The 14,484-nt window shown below is 34.8% G+C and overlaps 1 protein-coding gene across 1 annotated transcript in view; it reads right to left on the reverse strand.

Moving 5' to 3' along the window:
* The window catches only part of RYR2 (ryanodine receptor 2), a 603,900-nt gene that overhangs the window by 323,812 nt on the left and 265,604 nt on the right, over positions 1–14,484 (reverse strand). The window contains exon 11 of the mRNA XM_040967818.1: positions 1,810–1,884. Coding sequence (XP_040823752.1) covers positions 1,810–1,884 — 75 coding nt within the window. The remainder of the gene's footprint in view (positions 1–1,809; positions 1,885–14,484) is intronic.

The following is a 14,484-nucleotide window of genomic DNA, read 5'->3' on the forward strand; positions in this document are numbered from 1 at the left end:
TAATTCTGAAAGCACAATTTAATGGAAAATTCTACAACTAAATTAATGAAAAATATGGTAAACCCTGATAATAACATATTAATATTAAAACAAATGTCTGCTAACAACAGCATGTCAATGCCACTTAGGTTTTGTAAAAAACAAGGTTTTCAAAATTCTCCTATGATAAATATATTATTAGTAAACAACCATGACACGCAATTAATATTAATTTCCTTTATATAAGGAAGGAACTATTTACCTATTTTTCCAAATGGTGAGTCACCTTGTTTGTCTAAATTTACTTGAAATTATTTCAAATGGAATGGTGGATACTGGGTCATTCTTTGTGGTATATGTGTTAACCTTCAATTTTGTAGATATGTTATTCAAAGAAGCAGAATTTAAATGACATAGAATATAATGAAGCTCCTATTGCAGGAACTACAAGATAACCCATTTTTAGTATTCTTATAACTTCTCACTGGAATTAAGTAGGAAAAGTATTTTCTAATAAATGTAACTCTACATTAAAACTATCAATTGAAATACATCTAAAAATATGCCCAGAATTCATTTTCTTAAACCCACAGTCATGAAAGACAGGCATATTTATGCATCTTAAAACACAATCTGTTTTATAAAAGCAACAAAAGTAAATTTCATTAAATGATACAATATCGAAAAGTTTGTTACTGAAGCATTTCAGTTTTCATATTTTTGGATTAGATATAAAACTGGGCATGTTTTCTCAAACACTTAAAAAATCTTGAAAGCATTGGTATTTTGGTTCTAAGTGTTACAGATAAGGCTTAATCAACTCATATTTATAATACACTGAAAACTATAGTCTATCCATCTTTTTAAAATGATATCTGTCAACTTGATAATAAGGAAGTACAAATCTTTCCAAATTATTTTCACAGAATATGTTAGCAAAACCAACAAGGGCACTATTTTACTCATTACAGCGGCAATCATCTTGACTAAAAGTCTATAAATACAGCTATTCCAGGAGGACAGCTTCCCTCTTCAACCCATGGAGCCTACAATCCTAAATCAATGTCTTCAAAGTATAAGAAAATAGGGGAAAAAAACACATTGAAAATACTGCTTTTTAGATAATTACCAATAAGAAAAATAACCTGACAGAAATTTTAATTATGTTTAAAATAGTTCAAAATAATAATGTTAGAAAAAATTCTGCATTTCTCCAAAGAAATTAGAAGGCAATCTCTACAGTTCATGTATTTCACCAAAAAAAAAAAAAAATGCAAGCATATACAGTGCTATGGTCTTTTGTTATAATGAACATGCAGTATCTCTTATTAAAGTTTATATGTCTTATTCCATTATCAAAGTATTTGTAGGTGAAGACAGTGAATGCCATTAATGATTTCTTGTCCTATCCTTTATATTCAAGTTCCATTTTAAACTCACCATTACAACATTAAACTCTGAAATGTGAAATGTGTGACAAGCTTTTAAATATTTGTCCTGTTTATAAACCTTACATCACCATGTTCTCACAGCACTCTTCACCAAGTTCTGTATGATACTGAATATAACGATAGTACAAAAACAGAAGAGGCTATCGGCATAAGCAAACTGCACAACACTGCTGCATGTTTCTCGGATTTACCACCTGGTGATCCAAGATAAATCTAAGCAGGGGAGACGAAAAGGGAAAAAAAACTATGACTATCAAATGTTCATTTGTTTGTCCTAGTTGTTAACATGGTCATCTCACACGGAAGCAAAGGTCATGATCCCTCTGCCACAGGTATGTGTACACAGAAGCAGTAGGTTGTATTTAGAAGTTGTACTTACGCAACCCTGAGAGTCTCTAGTCTCCAAAGCGACCTTGCGTGAACAGATACGGCACCACCTTCATAATGAACAGTTCTGTTCAAACAAAACAGGCCAGTTTTGAGATTAATCTGTTTCATTCTCAAGACTTATTTCAAGCTATGCAAAAGACAAAAATCAATAGGAAAACCTCTGGATAAATAAATCAAAACTTTTTGGCAGGAAACATTATAGCTCAAAATAACCAAAATAGTACTAACAATAAGCTTAAGTACATCATGAATAAAACTTGGTTTAAGCCTATCCTCTTCTTATCATTTTCTCCCTCTAATCCCATTCATTCTCCCTATGTCTGTCTCTCCTCATCTCCTCCCTACCAAAGAATTGATTTCAGCCTTACTCACCTAACTTAGGTCTGTGAAAGTAGTTATCAACTTTAAGCATAATAAAATACATTATTAATTCAAAACAGATAAAATTATCTGTGGCTCTAAATTTTGCTTTAGATATTTATAACATACTAAAGAAACACAAGAACAGTTCTTAAGTACAGTAATTTGTAGTTTAAAATCTACAACATATCAAAACATAAACATCAACACAAAAGTCATAAAAGAGGAATTTCTTTGGATATATACTAAATACGCCAAATTTTAAATTTTTCACACTAGAACTTATTATAAATTTCTAGAGATCACACAAATTTATTCCAACGATTTGAGAATGTTTTAAGTAAACTGAAGCATATACACATGTTCTGTTTCTTTCCAGAGTATTCACTGTTTCTTGGTGGATCCATCTTAGCACTTGAACACACACAAGTTTGTCCTGCCTTCTTTCCCTTTTTCTAACTCACTATCACTACCCATCACTTCTCACAGCACTTAAACTGTGCTTCCAGATCCACTTCTACATTGAAACACATTTTGTTATGGCCATCAAATGACCTTCCTGTTACCAAATCAAATGTCAAATGACATACTTTTTTTTTTAATATTGTGTAAACTGTCTTGATAGATTTCTGATACCACTTTCATCTTCCTTTTCTCCTATTACTTAGATGTTTCTTCTTATTGTAACTATTTTTACTATAGAACTTTCCAAATATACACAAAAGCAGAATATTAAAAGCAAGCTCCAAACAGCCAACATCATACATGTTGATCAACGTAGGAACATACAACCCCACCACTTGGGACAGCCACATTCAATGCCAGAGTTTCTGGTTCAAACACAAACTTCGGAGCTCCTCATCCAGCTCCATTTTAAGGTGCCTGTGAGATGATATTCCCAAGTGTTCAGGTTCCTGCCACCTACATGAAAAACCCCAGATGGAGTTCTAGACTCCTGACCTTGGCTTGGTCCAGCCCCAGCTATTGCAGATATATCTGGGGAGTAAAGCAGGGGATAGAACATATCTCTTTGAGCCTCTCTTGCTTTCCCTCTCTGTCATTATCCTTTTCAACTAAACAATTATCTTTTTAAAACATGGTACAGGAATGTAAATGATACACTTTTACTGCACAATAAATCCTTTATAAGTCTTTTATAAAAATGAATATTGGAAGAAATGTACTTAAATATGAAGAATGTTCTTGAACAATAAATTATTAATTACAAAAGAGAAATCATAGAAAATTTAAGTCTAAAAATAAAACGTGGGGCTTGTGTTGTGACAAAGTTGAAGCTGCTGCCTGCAACATGGGCATCCAATAAGAGTGTCAGTTCAAAGTGCAACTTCCTATCCAGATCCCTATGCATGCTTTAGGAAATCAGCAGATGACTGAAGTCTTGGAGTCCCCTGCGCCTAGGGGAAATTTGAATGGAGTTCCAAGCTCCTGGTTCAGCTCTGGCTGGTGTAGCTCTTTAAGGAATGAATCCACAAATGGAAGATCTCTCTCTCTCTCTCTCTCTCTCTCTCTCTCTCTCTCTCTCTCTCTCCTTATAACCCAGCATTTCCACTACAGGCTTTAAAAGAAACAGCTTTTCGGCCCAAAGCTTTGGGACCCTGCACCCACATGGGAGACCCGGAAGAGTCCTGGCTTCAGATCAGCATAGCGTCGGCCCGTTGCGCTCACTTGGGGAGTGAATCATTGGATGGAAGATCTTCCTCTCTGTCTCTCCTCTCTGTATATCTGCCTTTCCAATAAAAATTTAAAAAAATAAATCTTTTAAAAAAAAAACAGCTTTTATGATAAATATCATGAATATATAGATCTTTATATATTTATAATTCAGTATATGAAGAATTATTTAAATAGTTTATTCTTTCATGACATGTATCTTTTGAATTGTTTTGGCTCTTACATTATAATTGTCATAAATATATTTGTAGATTTTAACATATTTGTATTTTAATATATGAAAAATTATCATTCAGATATTTTTCTTTCATAACGTAGTTTTTAAAATGTGTTTTTAGTTAAAATTTTAAAACCCAAATGTAAAGTCAGTAAGAAAGTTGGCCCCTCCTTCCTAACTAAAACATTTTTAGCTTTATCCTGAATAGGTTTTTGTTTTGGATTTTTTTCTTTCACTATTTTTCAATGTTTCATTGCAAGATGCAGCATCTAATGACTTGTTTCAATTAGTTGGTGATGATTCCAACATCTACACTATTATTTTGAGGTTCTCCCAAATAAATACATAGCATATACAGTATGTCAATGGCTACTTATCAAATCATCGTGGCCTATTTCAGAATAAAAATTGGCAACACAGTGTCAAAATGTGTAACAATGTGAATCTCAGTCTACATAAAAGACACTAGTCATACTCACTTATTTAGAAGCCAATTCACTTAGAAGAATAAAACTCTTCCAAGGAGTTACACTGCTTTCCTATATTGCACCTCTAGAATGCAGCAAGACAGCTATTTTAAAGTCCAACAAGTTTATCAAATGATACTACTATCCTTAAATTTATACAACTAAAGGCAGGCTGACACTACGAGGAATACACACATCTCACATAAGAATACTTCAATCCAAGTCCCTAGCTCTGCTACAGACTTCAGAACCCTGCTAATACATATCCTGTGAGACAGCAATTGTTGTTCTAATATTGCCATTCCTGTCACTCACTCAAGAGACCTGGTTTTGCACAGCTCTGGATGATTTGGGCATTTGAGGAGTGAACCAGTACATGAAAAGCATCTATGTCTCTTTCTATCTCTCTGCCTTTTGAATAAATAAATCTAAGATAACTCATATAACTGAATGATGATCTTTAAGGTAACAATATCTTTTGAGCCAATGATCACAGAGTTTTAATGCAAATGAAAGCAATGGTACTCAAGGAATAAAACTCAAGGAAAGGTATGGATATAAAAATAAATGTACATGTAATTTGGTTTACTCAAGAATCTCTCTCAAAGAATATTTCCCAAATCAGTGTTATAAGCTATTGAGAAAAAAAAAGTTAAACTGCACATTGATTGCATATTTAAACCACATTTTCTTAAAAAAAATAATAATCTACCTTATAAATAAGAAAAAATCAAGCTCACTATAATTTCATTGACTATGATTTTTAAAAACTAGTATGTACACTGAATGACTAACAAAACGAGACCGTTCAATAGCACTTAGAAAAACTCCAGGCTTCTAGCTCTAAGTTATGTCTGCAGAGCACATTATCTCCTCATGTAAAACACATTTCATTAACAAACTCATATTTCAAACTGACCACATAAAATTGCCTCAAGGGACCCTCTAAGCTTCTCCTAAGCACAAATTCTTTCAAGTAAATCATCAGTTCCACTACTCATAACTATTATAATAATGCCCATTGCAATAAGTACAGTTGGCTAATTCTGCATTGAGAGCTTTAAAACACAATTTAAACTGTATCTCAATTGTTAAATCACTTATTTTTTGGTTAAAAAAACAAGTAGGCACTCTGACAGTTAAATAGGTTCATCATCAGAGTCCAAGGCTCAAAAAAAGATTAGTATTAGCACATTTATAAAAGCACAAATCCTGATAGCTCTTTGTGGCCTAGCAGTTCAGTATATATTTATAGTAAATTTTTATAGGATACACAATTTTGATTAATGGAATTTTTTTATCAATGGAATTTACTACACAATTGCAGACATATTCTTCACAAATGATCTGACACTGTAAAGAAACCCTTGTCCTCTTCAGATAAATGTTTTTCCTCATGTGAGCCCTGTCACAGGGACCTGTTCCAGGTGCATCAGTTATGAGCTCACAATTCTTCCCAGGGGACTAAGTCAGTAATTATTTTCACATTTGATCACCTTTCTGAAGATGACACTTTCTCACGTTCACCTGTGCAAGTAGCTGGATTTCTTTATGCCTCATTTTCATCATACACAAAGTAAAATCTGGGAGTCCATGTTATACTGCACAGCCCTTTAAGCTAGCATCCCATGTCAGAGCAATGCCTAAGTGTTGGCAGCCCCACTTCAATACCTGGCTTCCTGCTAATCTTTCTGGGAACAGCAGAGCACAGCCCAGGCACATGGGTTCCTGCCACTACATCAGAGACCTGGCTGAAGCTCTGCGATCCTGACTAAAGCTTGGCCAATTTAGGAAGTAAACCACTGGATGGAAGATCTCTCCCTCTATAACTTCCAAATTCATTGTAAATTTAAAAATGCATGTGTGTATTAAGTTTCATCCAATTTCATCCAAGTTTTATCTTGCTAAGTGCATGATTGTACCATCACAAGATAGACCCTAAACTGTAAGGATCCCCCATACTGACCTTTTAAACAACCTCTACTTTGTCCTTCAAAGTTTTGTCATTTCAAAAATGTTGTAAAAATAGAACCACACAGTAAAAGCAACCTTTTTAGATTGATGCTGTTTATCAACATATTGCCTGATGACTGAATGAAGCTTTCTTTATATTTTGGAAGCCATTCCTTGTTATCGCTGAGTAAAAACCTGTACTATGGATATCTAGATAGATCCCAGGTATCAGCTATTTGAAAAAATTTTATTCTATCCTGAATATTTATGGTTTCTATTCATACTACAGTGTGAATACAGTTTTCATTTCCTTAAATCATATGCACAGAAGAGTAATTTGTACGTACATGATAGTGCATGCCTTGTTTTAGAAGAGTAGCAAAATGTTTTCTATTGTGACTAATATTTTATGGATAACAAATGAGTGATCCATTTTCTCATTAACACAATTTGGTTTTCAACATTTTGTCATTGTGATAAAGTATGCAGTGCTATGATTATGGTCTTAATTTCTTTTACATGATAGGAAACGATAGTGAACATACTTCTACATGCTCACGTAACACTTTGTGTGTCCTCTTCGGTGAATGGCTTTTCATGTCTCACTAGTTTCTAGTTGAATTATCTGTATTTTAATGTTGAGCTTGGAGAATACTTTCCACATTTTAAACATTATTAGTTTTTTTTCAGATATGATTTTGAAGTTCTTCTCCTAGTGTAGTCTGTTGTTCCTTTTATCCCTTTCAAGAGGATTCCTAAAGAGCAAAATTTATCATTTTGATCAAAAAACTTTTCACCAGTTTTCTTTAGTAAACATTTTTTTTAAAAAAAAGATTGCTATTTTTACTGGAAAGTCAGATTTACAGAGAGAAGGAGAGACAGAGTGTCCGCTGGTTCACTCCCCTAGTGGCCACAATGGCCGAAGCTGAGCTGTCTCCCGCATGGGTACAGGGTCCCAAAGCTTTAAGTCATTCCTGACTGCTTTCTCAGGCTGCAAGCAGAGAGCTGGAAGGGAAGTGTAGCAATTGGAATAGCAACCAGCATCCATATGGGGTCCAGGTGCATGCAAGGCGAGGACTTAAGTCACTAGACGTCAGGCTCAGTGAACATGGTTTTAATGTTGAATTGAAGAACTATATGATTTGTTTTTTGTCTGAAAATTTTTGTTTGTTTTCCTAAAAGTACATGTTTTATATGTACCTTAAGTCCATAATGCATTTTAAATTATGATTTTTATAAAATGTGAGATTCAGCTTAAGGTTCTTTTGAGCGGGGTATATGGATATACAATTGTTTCAAGTCTTTAAAGTCTGAGGAAAATTTCATCTTTCTTTTTCTGCCAGAGGCAATCTGTCTCCTCTTTTTGTCAAAGACTTAAACCCAACAAGCTCCTCAGATTTAGTCTCTAAGGACTAACAGGGAAAGAAATGCCTTATAGAAAACTTCAACTTTCTACCAAGTCTCCAAACACCCCTGAGGCAAAGTACAAGAGCTCTTGGACTTTTTAAATGAGAATAAAAAACAAGAGAAAACACTGGGAGATAACATAAAAATTTGGCATGTTTGCAAGTATGTGAATTTCATAGGAAAAGTCTGTAGCATAAAACAGATCTGCAAAGCCCAAAATACGCTTTGTTTTATTTAAAACGTTGTTCAAAGTTAAAATTCCTGCCATAGGCTCATGTACTATAGAGTCAAAGTGAAGTCACTCCCAATACAGAAGAAGATTTAGCTGAGGTTTTCAAGTCATAGTCCACAAAATAGTTTTTCACTCAGTCAGGTAGGCATGCTGCTTTAGTAAATAACAATTCCAACTAACTTCCAGAAATATCTATAGGAGACTTCAAACTCTAAGTCAACAAAGAATAATCCCCAGTTCAGGATCCCTGTTATTCTCCTCAGATAATCCACAGTGAAGTGAATGATTCTTTTATCCCCGTTTCTTTCACAAATACTACACATACACATACACACATAAACATACACACATACACATACATGTGATTTCTTTATAGATATGAGAATGAATGGCACAACCACAGCTAAAAATTGAATAGAGGAGAACAAGCACCCCAACACGGAGGAGAAATGATGTTGTGGAATAAATACCACTTATGTAAGGAGGGTAAGACTTTAATTCTGGCATCAACTGTTTCGATGTATGATCAGATATTGATTTTCTATCTCTGAATCTTTTGAAATCAGAGTCAGAGAAAATGACTCCACAATTTCACATGTACAGTTGGGATCAAAAGGCAAGTTTAAAGTAATTAACTAATGAGACTACAACTGCCATTTCAAAATCAAAGGTCAAAAATGACCCCTGTTTTGCATGATTTTTTCAAACAGTAAAACAGTAAATTATATTTTTCTATAATCTAAATTTTGAAAAGACAGGCTGTAAATGCATTCTCTAAATCAGATAAACATTCGCTTTATCTAATATACAACATTGTGGAGATCGTAAAAGACCTAGCTCCTTAAGACAGTGTCCAGGTAACATTCTTTAGAATTTTTTGGTCTCTTTTTTTCAACTCAGCACACAGGGTCTACATTGCAGTATAGTGGGTAAAGCTACTTCCTGTGACTCTGCATTCCATTTAATGGCCAGACCAAGTCCCAGCTGCTTCACTTTTGATCTAGTTCCCTGTAATGGCCTGGGAAAAAGCAGTGAATGATTGGCTAAAGGTTTGGCCCTATAACATCCATGTGGGAGACCTGGATTAAACTCGTCCTAGCCCCAGCTTTAGGCCTGAGCCACTGGGGCCACCTAGAGAGTGAATCAGCAGATGAAAGAAAGTAACTCCAGTTCTCTCTCCATCCCTTTTTCTGCCTCTCCCTTTCTCTGTAATTCTGTCAAATAAATAAATGAATAAATAAACAAAACTTGAAAACAGAGTAATACATATCCAAATTTCCAGGTTCCACAAGCCTTTCCATAAACATTAAAGGGATCAAGATAATGTTATTAAAAAGTAGGCTCAGAATTATAGTTATTTCAAAGTGAAAGCTTACATGTCTCAATGTACACATTGTCACTGAATTTTGATTTCTAATATTTATCAGATGTAGGGGAATGCTTGGCTGAGTAGCAGAACCATAGGCAGCTTGTCGGGGTCCTCCCACAGTGTAAGAGAAATGAAGTCCATGCCTAACCAGCATTTCAAGAAGTACTGAATATTTATACAAAGGTTGAGGGCACAACAATAATTCCATTCAAGTTTCTGCACAAGAGAAAATAGGTATGTTTTGAGATGACACACCTAAATGGAATGAGAATGAATCAGCAGGGATTTAAAAATAATAAACTCACAATTCAAGTCAACACTGAAACAATCAAATAAACAGCATCTAGTGCAGAAAAACAATGCAAGACATCCACTTTTACATTTCAGCCCATACTGAAACAATGTGACTGTAAAACCATTGGGATATTAACGAGAAGAGGCTTTTTTTTTTTTTAAATCAAAGATATTATGTATGCTGAGTTAATAAGCCAAATGTGGACAAGTAATGCTTTTAAATCTTAATTGAAAAATTGGGACATTTCTTATTTTTGCTGATTTCTAATCTATTGTCTCTTTTCCAAGCCACTTAAGATAAATGCATCAAGGGACTGGTATGACTGCTCAATGGCTAAGTCCCCAAACTGCAAGTGCTAGCACCCCATCTGGGCACTTGTTCATATCCCCAGCTGCTCCACTTCCTACACAGCTCTCTGCTTATAACCTGGGAAAGCAGGGGAGGATGGCCCAAAGCACCTCCATGGGAGATCTGGAACAGGTTGCTGGCTCCTGCTTTGGATCAGCTCAGCTCCAGCCAATGGAGTCATTTGGTTAGTGAACCAGCAAATGGAAGATTTTTCTGTTTCTCCTCTCTGTACATTTGTCTTTCCAATAAAAATAAATCTTTAAATCTAGAGCATAAAACATAATTTGAATTTTTATTGAAATACCGTAAATAAAATTCCCAAGAATGTTTTTAATCCTTTGTGGTAAAAGTCTAATTTTGAAAGTGGTCATTCTTCCCGGTCATGCCCTGAAAGTGTGACTAGACCAATCCAGGCTCCTGTACTGAATCAAGTGCCCTGCATTCCTTCCAAGCAATGGGGAGTTTCAAGTTTGGGGGGAAAAGTGAACCTATTTAAGGGAGAAAAGGCAAACATCAGGAAATACATCTCCTTTAAGACTGACTCTTCCTTTAAAAGGGTTCATCTTATACCAGGACATGAAGGACGAGAAAATTAAGAAAATCATTTATAGAAGTCTTCATCTTTGATGATTTCAGAATAAAACAGAGCAGGCTAAAATGACCCCTGGTAGGTAGAGGCCTAAAGGGTACAAATTACTTAAAAGGACATTAGTCATAAAGTTGTGTACATGATATAAAACATGCATCTCTTTCAAAGCCAGACTAAGAGACTGTTATATCAAAGTCATTGGATGTCTTGTCAATTATTTACAACTAAACTTCACTAATTGTTGTAACATTAAGGGGGCATGGAAAAAAACATTGTCATGCACGCACATGATGGAACTTTGTTCTGCTGAATCATATTCTGGAAGGCAAATGCACAGTCACTTCTAGATGTTGTCAAACTATGATTTAATTGTCTTTAATTTGAAAGTAACAAGATAGTTCAAATATACTCCAAAAGTGATACCTAATATAATAAAAGCAGAACAATTTCTCCTTCTCTCTCACAACATGAAAATTCTGTCTTATTTTCTCTGCAGCTTTTATCACTTACTGTATTTTATTTCTGCAAACAATGGTACCAGTGTATTTATTAAGACATTTTTATTTATCATCATATATCCCTATTAGAACATAAAGATCTTGAAAGGAGGCATTTCATGTGTTTTTATACTCTAATGTATCTCACTTCCAGAACTTGATAGCCATGTCAAAAATTTTTATTGAATGAATGAAAACTCTATATTAAATCCATTTCTAAATACAAACACTGCTTTTGAAACAATGTTTTTCCCTACTCTTGGCTACCAAATAAGTCAGCAATATTTCATAATGTGTTCTTATAAAATTCATTAACTTTATAACATACTTAATTTACACTGATTTAACTCATGTATCAGTATATGTATGCATAAGAAAAATTCCTTTGTTAATGTTCTGTTAGTCACATAAAAATGGGCAGAAATAATGAGATACAATCCAGAGATACAATTTAAAACATAAAACATTCTCCCACATACAATATTTCATGCACAAAACAGTAATTGGTAATCAAATTTAAAGCTTCCAGAATCAGAGTAAAATAAGGATATTCAAAACTCTTAGAAAATACATGTTGTGAAAAAAATTATGCTTGAATTTTGCATTTTGGCACCAAAATAAACATATTTCTATTCCATTTTTCTATAAACTTTCAGAGTCCTTCATATTTTCAAATAAAAATAACACATTACATTGTTTAACCTACTGCCAACAATCTGTTTCTCTTTAGCTTCTTCTACTTCACTATTTGACAAAATCTCAATATTATAGTTAACATTTAAGGCATACCTCCCTTTCACCTGACTGCTCACAACTAACTATATGAGTAGTTCTAGAGCCACGCATCTTTCCTTGAAAAATACCGAGACACTTTAAAGACAATGAGATATCACTTCACCCGTTAGAAAGCCTATGACCAAAAGGCAACAAATAATGGGATTGGTGGTCTGGCACAGCAGGTAGATTACAATGCAAGTAACCCTTACGGGTGCTGGTTTGAGGTCTGGCTATTCTACATATGATCCAATTCCCTGCTAATGTACCTAAGAAAGCAGTGGATGGCCCAGCTACTTGGACCCTTACATTCACATTAGAGGCCCAGGTGAAGCTTTTGGCTCCTAGCCACAGGCTGCCCAGCCTGACAATTGTGGCCCTATGGGAAGTGAACCAGTGGATGAAAACCTTTCTCTCTCTCTGTCACAACAATAAAATGAAAAATGCTGGTAAGGATGTAGAGAAAAGGGAACTGTTACAAAGTGTTGATAGGAATGTACATTATTGCAACCACTGAGAAAAAAAAAGTACAGAAATATCATTAAAAATTACAGAAAATTAGCCATTTTGAATTGTGCTGTTACAAAGTTGTAGGTTGCTTTCATATGTAGATTTCATTTCATTTGGACATATTCCCAGGAGTGGAATAGCTGAGCCATAGGGCAGATCACTTATTAGCGGTCTGAGCACTCCCTATACTGATTCCATGGTGGCTATACTAACTTCACACCCACGAACAGTAGAGGAGGGTATCTTTTTCCCCACATCCTCACCAGAAGGTGTTGTTTATTGCTCTCTGTATGCAGACCATTCTCACTGCAGTCAGGTGGAGCCTCAGTGTGGTTTTGCTTGTATTTCCCTAATAGACAAGCAACTGGAGCATTTTTTTTCACGTGTCTGTTAGCCATCTGAATTCATTCTTTTGAAAAATGTCTGCTTATGTCCTTAACCCACTTCTTCCCAGGGTTAATTCTTTTGATATTGTTGAATTTCTGAAGCTCTTTGTATGGATATTAGTCCCCTATCTGTTGTGTAGTGTGCAAAGAAGACATGAAACAATCCAGATGCTCATTAACAGATGAATGGATAAAGAAACTATAGCACATTCACTATATGGAATACTCAGCCATAAAAAGAATGAAGTCATACCTTGCAATAAAATGGTCCTAACTGGAGATGACTATGCTTATGAAATAGGCCAGTCTCAAAGGACAAATATATAAATACATACAGATAAGTGAATATATACATATATTCTTACAGATAAACTATAAAATGGAGATGAGCATAACAGGGAGTTAAGATACATTGCAGTAGGCATCTCTATTTCCAAATAAAAGTAGGACTCCCAATGAAACATTTAAATATACCCTTACAGGATGATACTAGCTCTTTTATCTTTGTCTATACCCATCATGCCACAGTACACTTAAATGGCAAAAAATTAAATTTAAAACTGTTATAAGGAGTTTTACTACTGTGATAATAAGGGGGAAAATGGTGATGGGGAAAACAGGAAGGGAGAGAAGGGAATGAGGAACTCCTATGCATATAAAACTGCATCATGGAAAATAGTAACAATTTTAACAAAATTAAAAATTCCCACAGACCAGGAATCCCACTACCGGGTATATATTCAAAAAATCTGGAGTCATTGTATCGTGTTTATGGCCACATTCATTGCAGCATTGCTTCCTAATAGCCAAATTATGTACCCAAGGTGTATATCATTAAATGAACAGATAATGAAAATGTATAATATAAATTCAAAAGAATACTATTAAGTCATAAAAAGGAGTTAAATCACTTGTTTGTAGCAAAATGAGTGGACTTTGAGTAAAACTTCCTAACTGAAATAACCCAGATACAGAAAGACAAATACCACATATTCTCGCTGATATATGGACGCATAAGAAAAAGAATGAGTGAAGAAATACTGATTATTAGAGCTAACAGGGGTAAAAGATATAGACTTAGGGTTAATAGGGAAAGTTGGTCTTGGTTCATTCATTTTCACAAATTTGTCAAACAAATGAGATGTACTAAATAAAGTTAGATGCGTTATATAGATTGTGACAAATATATCGTTCTAGTCCCAGATGTTCATGGCAGCAAGTATTTTAGTCCAACAGTTTAAATGGCTTAAATGGCTGCTGGGATTCCCACACCCCTTATCAGAGTACCAGTTCAAGTGATGACTACACCATTTCCAATCAAGCTCCATGATAATGACTGGGAAGCCGTGTTCCTGATAACCATGTGAGAGACCCAGAGGGAGTACTGACCCCTGGCCTGGTTTCAGCCTGGCTCAGCCCTGGCTATTGCAGTCATCCGAGAGTGAGTCGGTGTATAGAAGGTATCTCCATCTATCCCTTTTGCTCTACCATTCTTCCTTTCAAATATACTGTAACAATGGAATAAGCGGTAACACAAATTCATACATTTTCTCAGAATTTCTCCAGTT

This window comes from Ochotona curzoniae, unplaced genomic scaffold (assembly GCF_017591425.1).
Source record: "Ochotona curzoniae isolate NIBS_2020 unplaced genomic scaffold, NIBS_Ocur_1.0 scaffold_4683, whole genome shotgun sequence".
Classification (NCBI taxonomy): Eukaryota; Metazoa; Chordata; class Mammalia; order Lagomorpha; family Ochotonidae; genus Ochotona; species Ochotona curzoniae.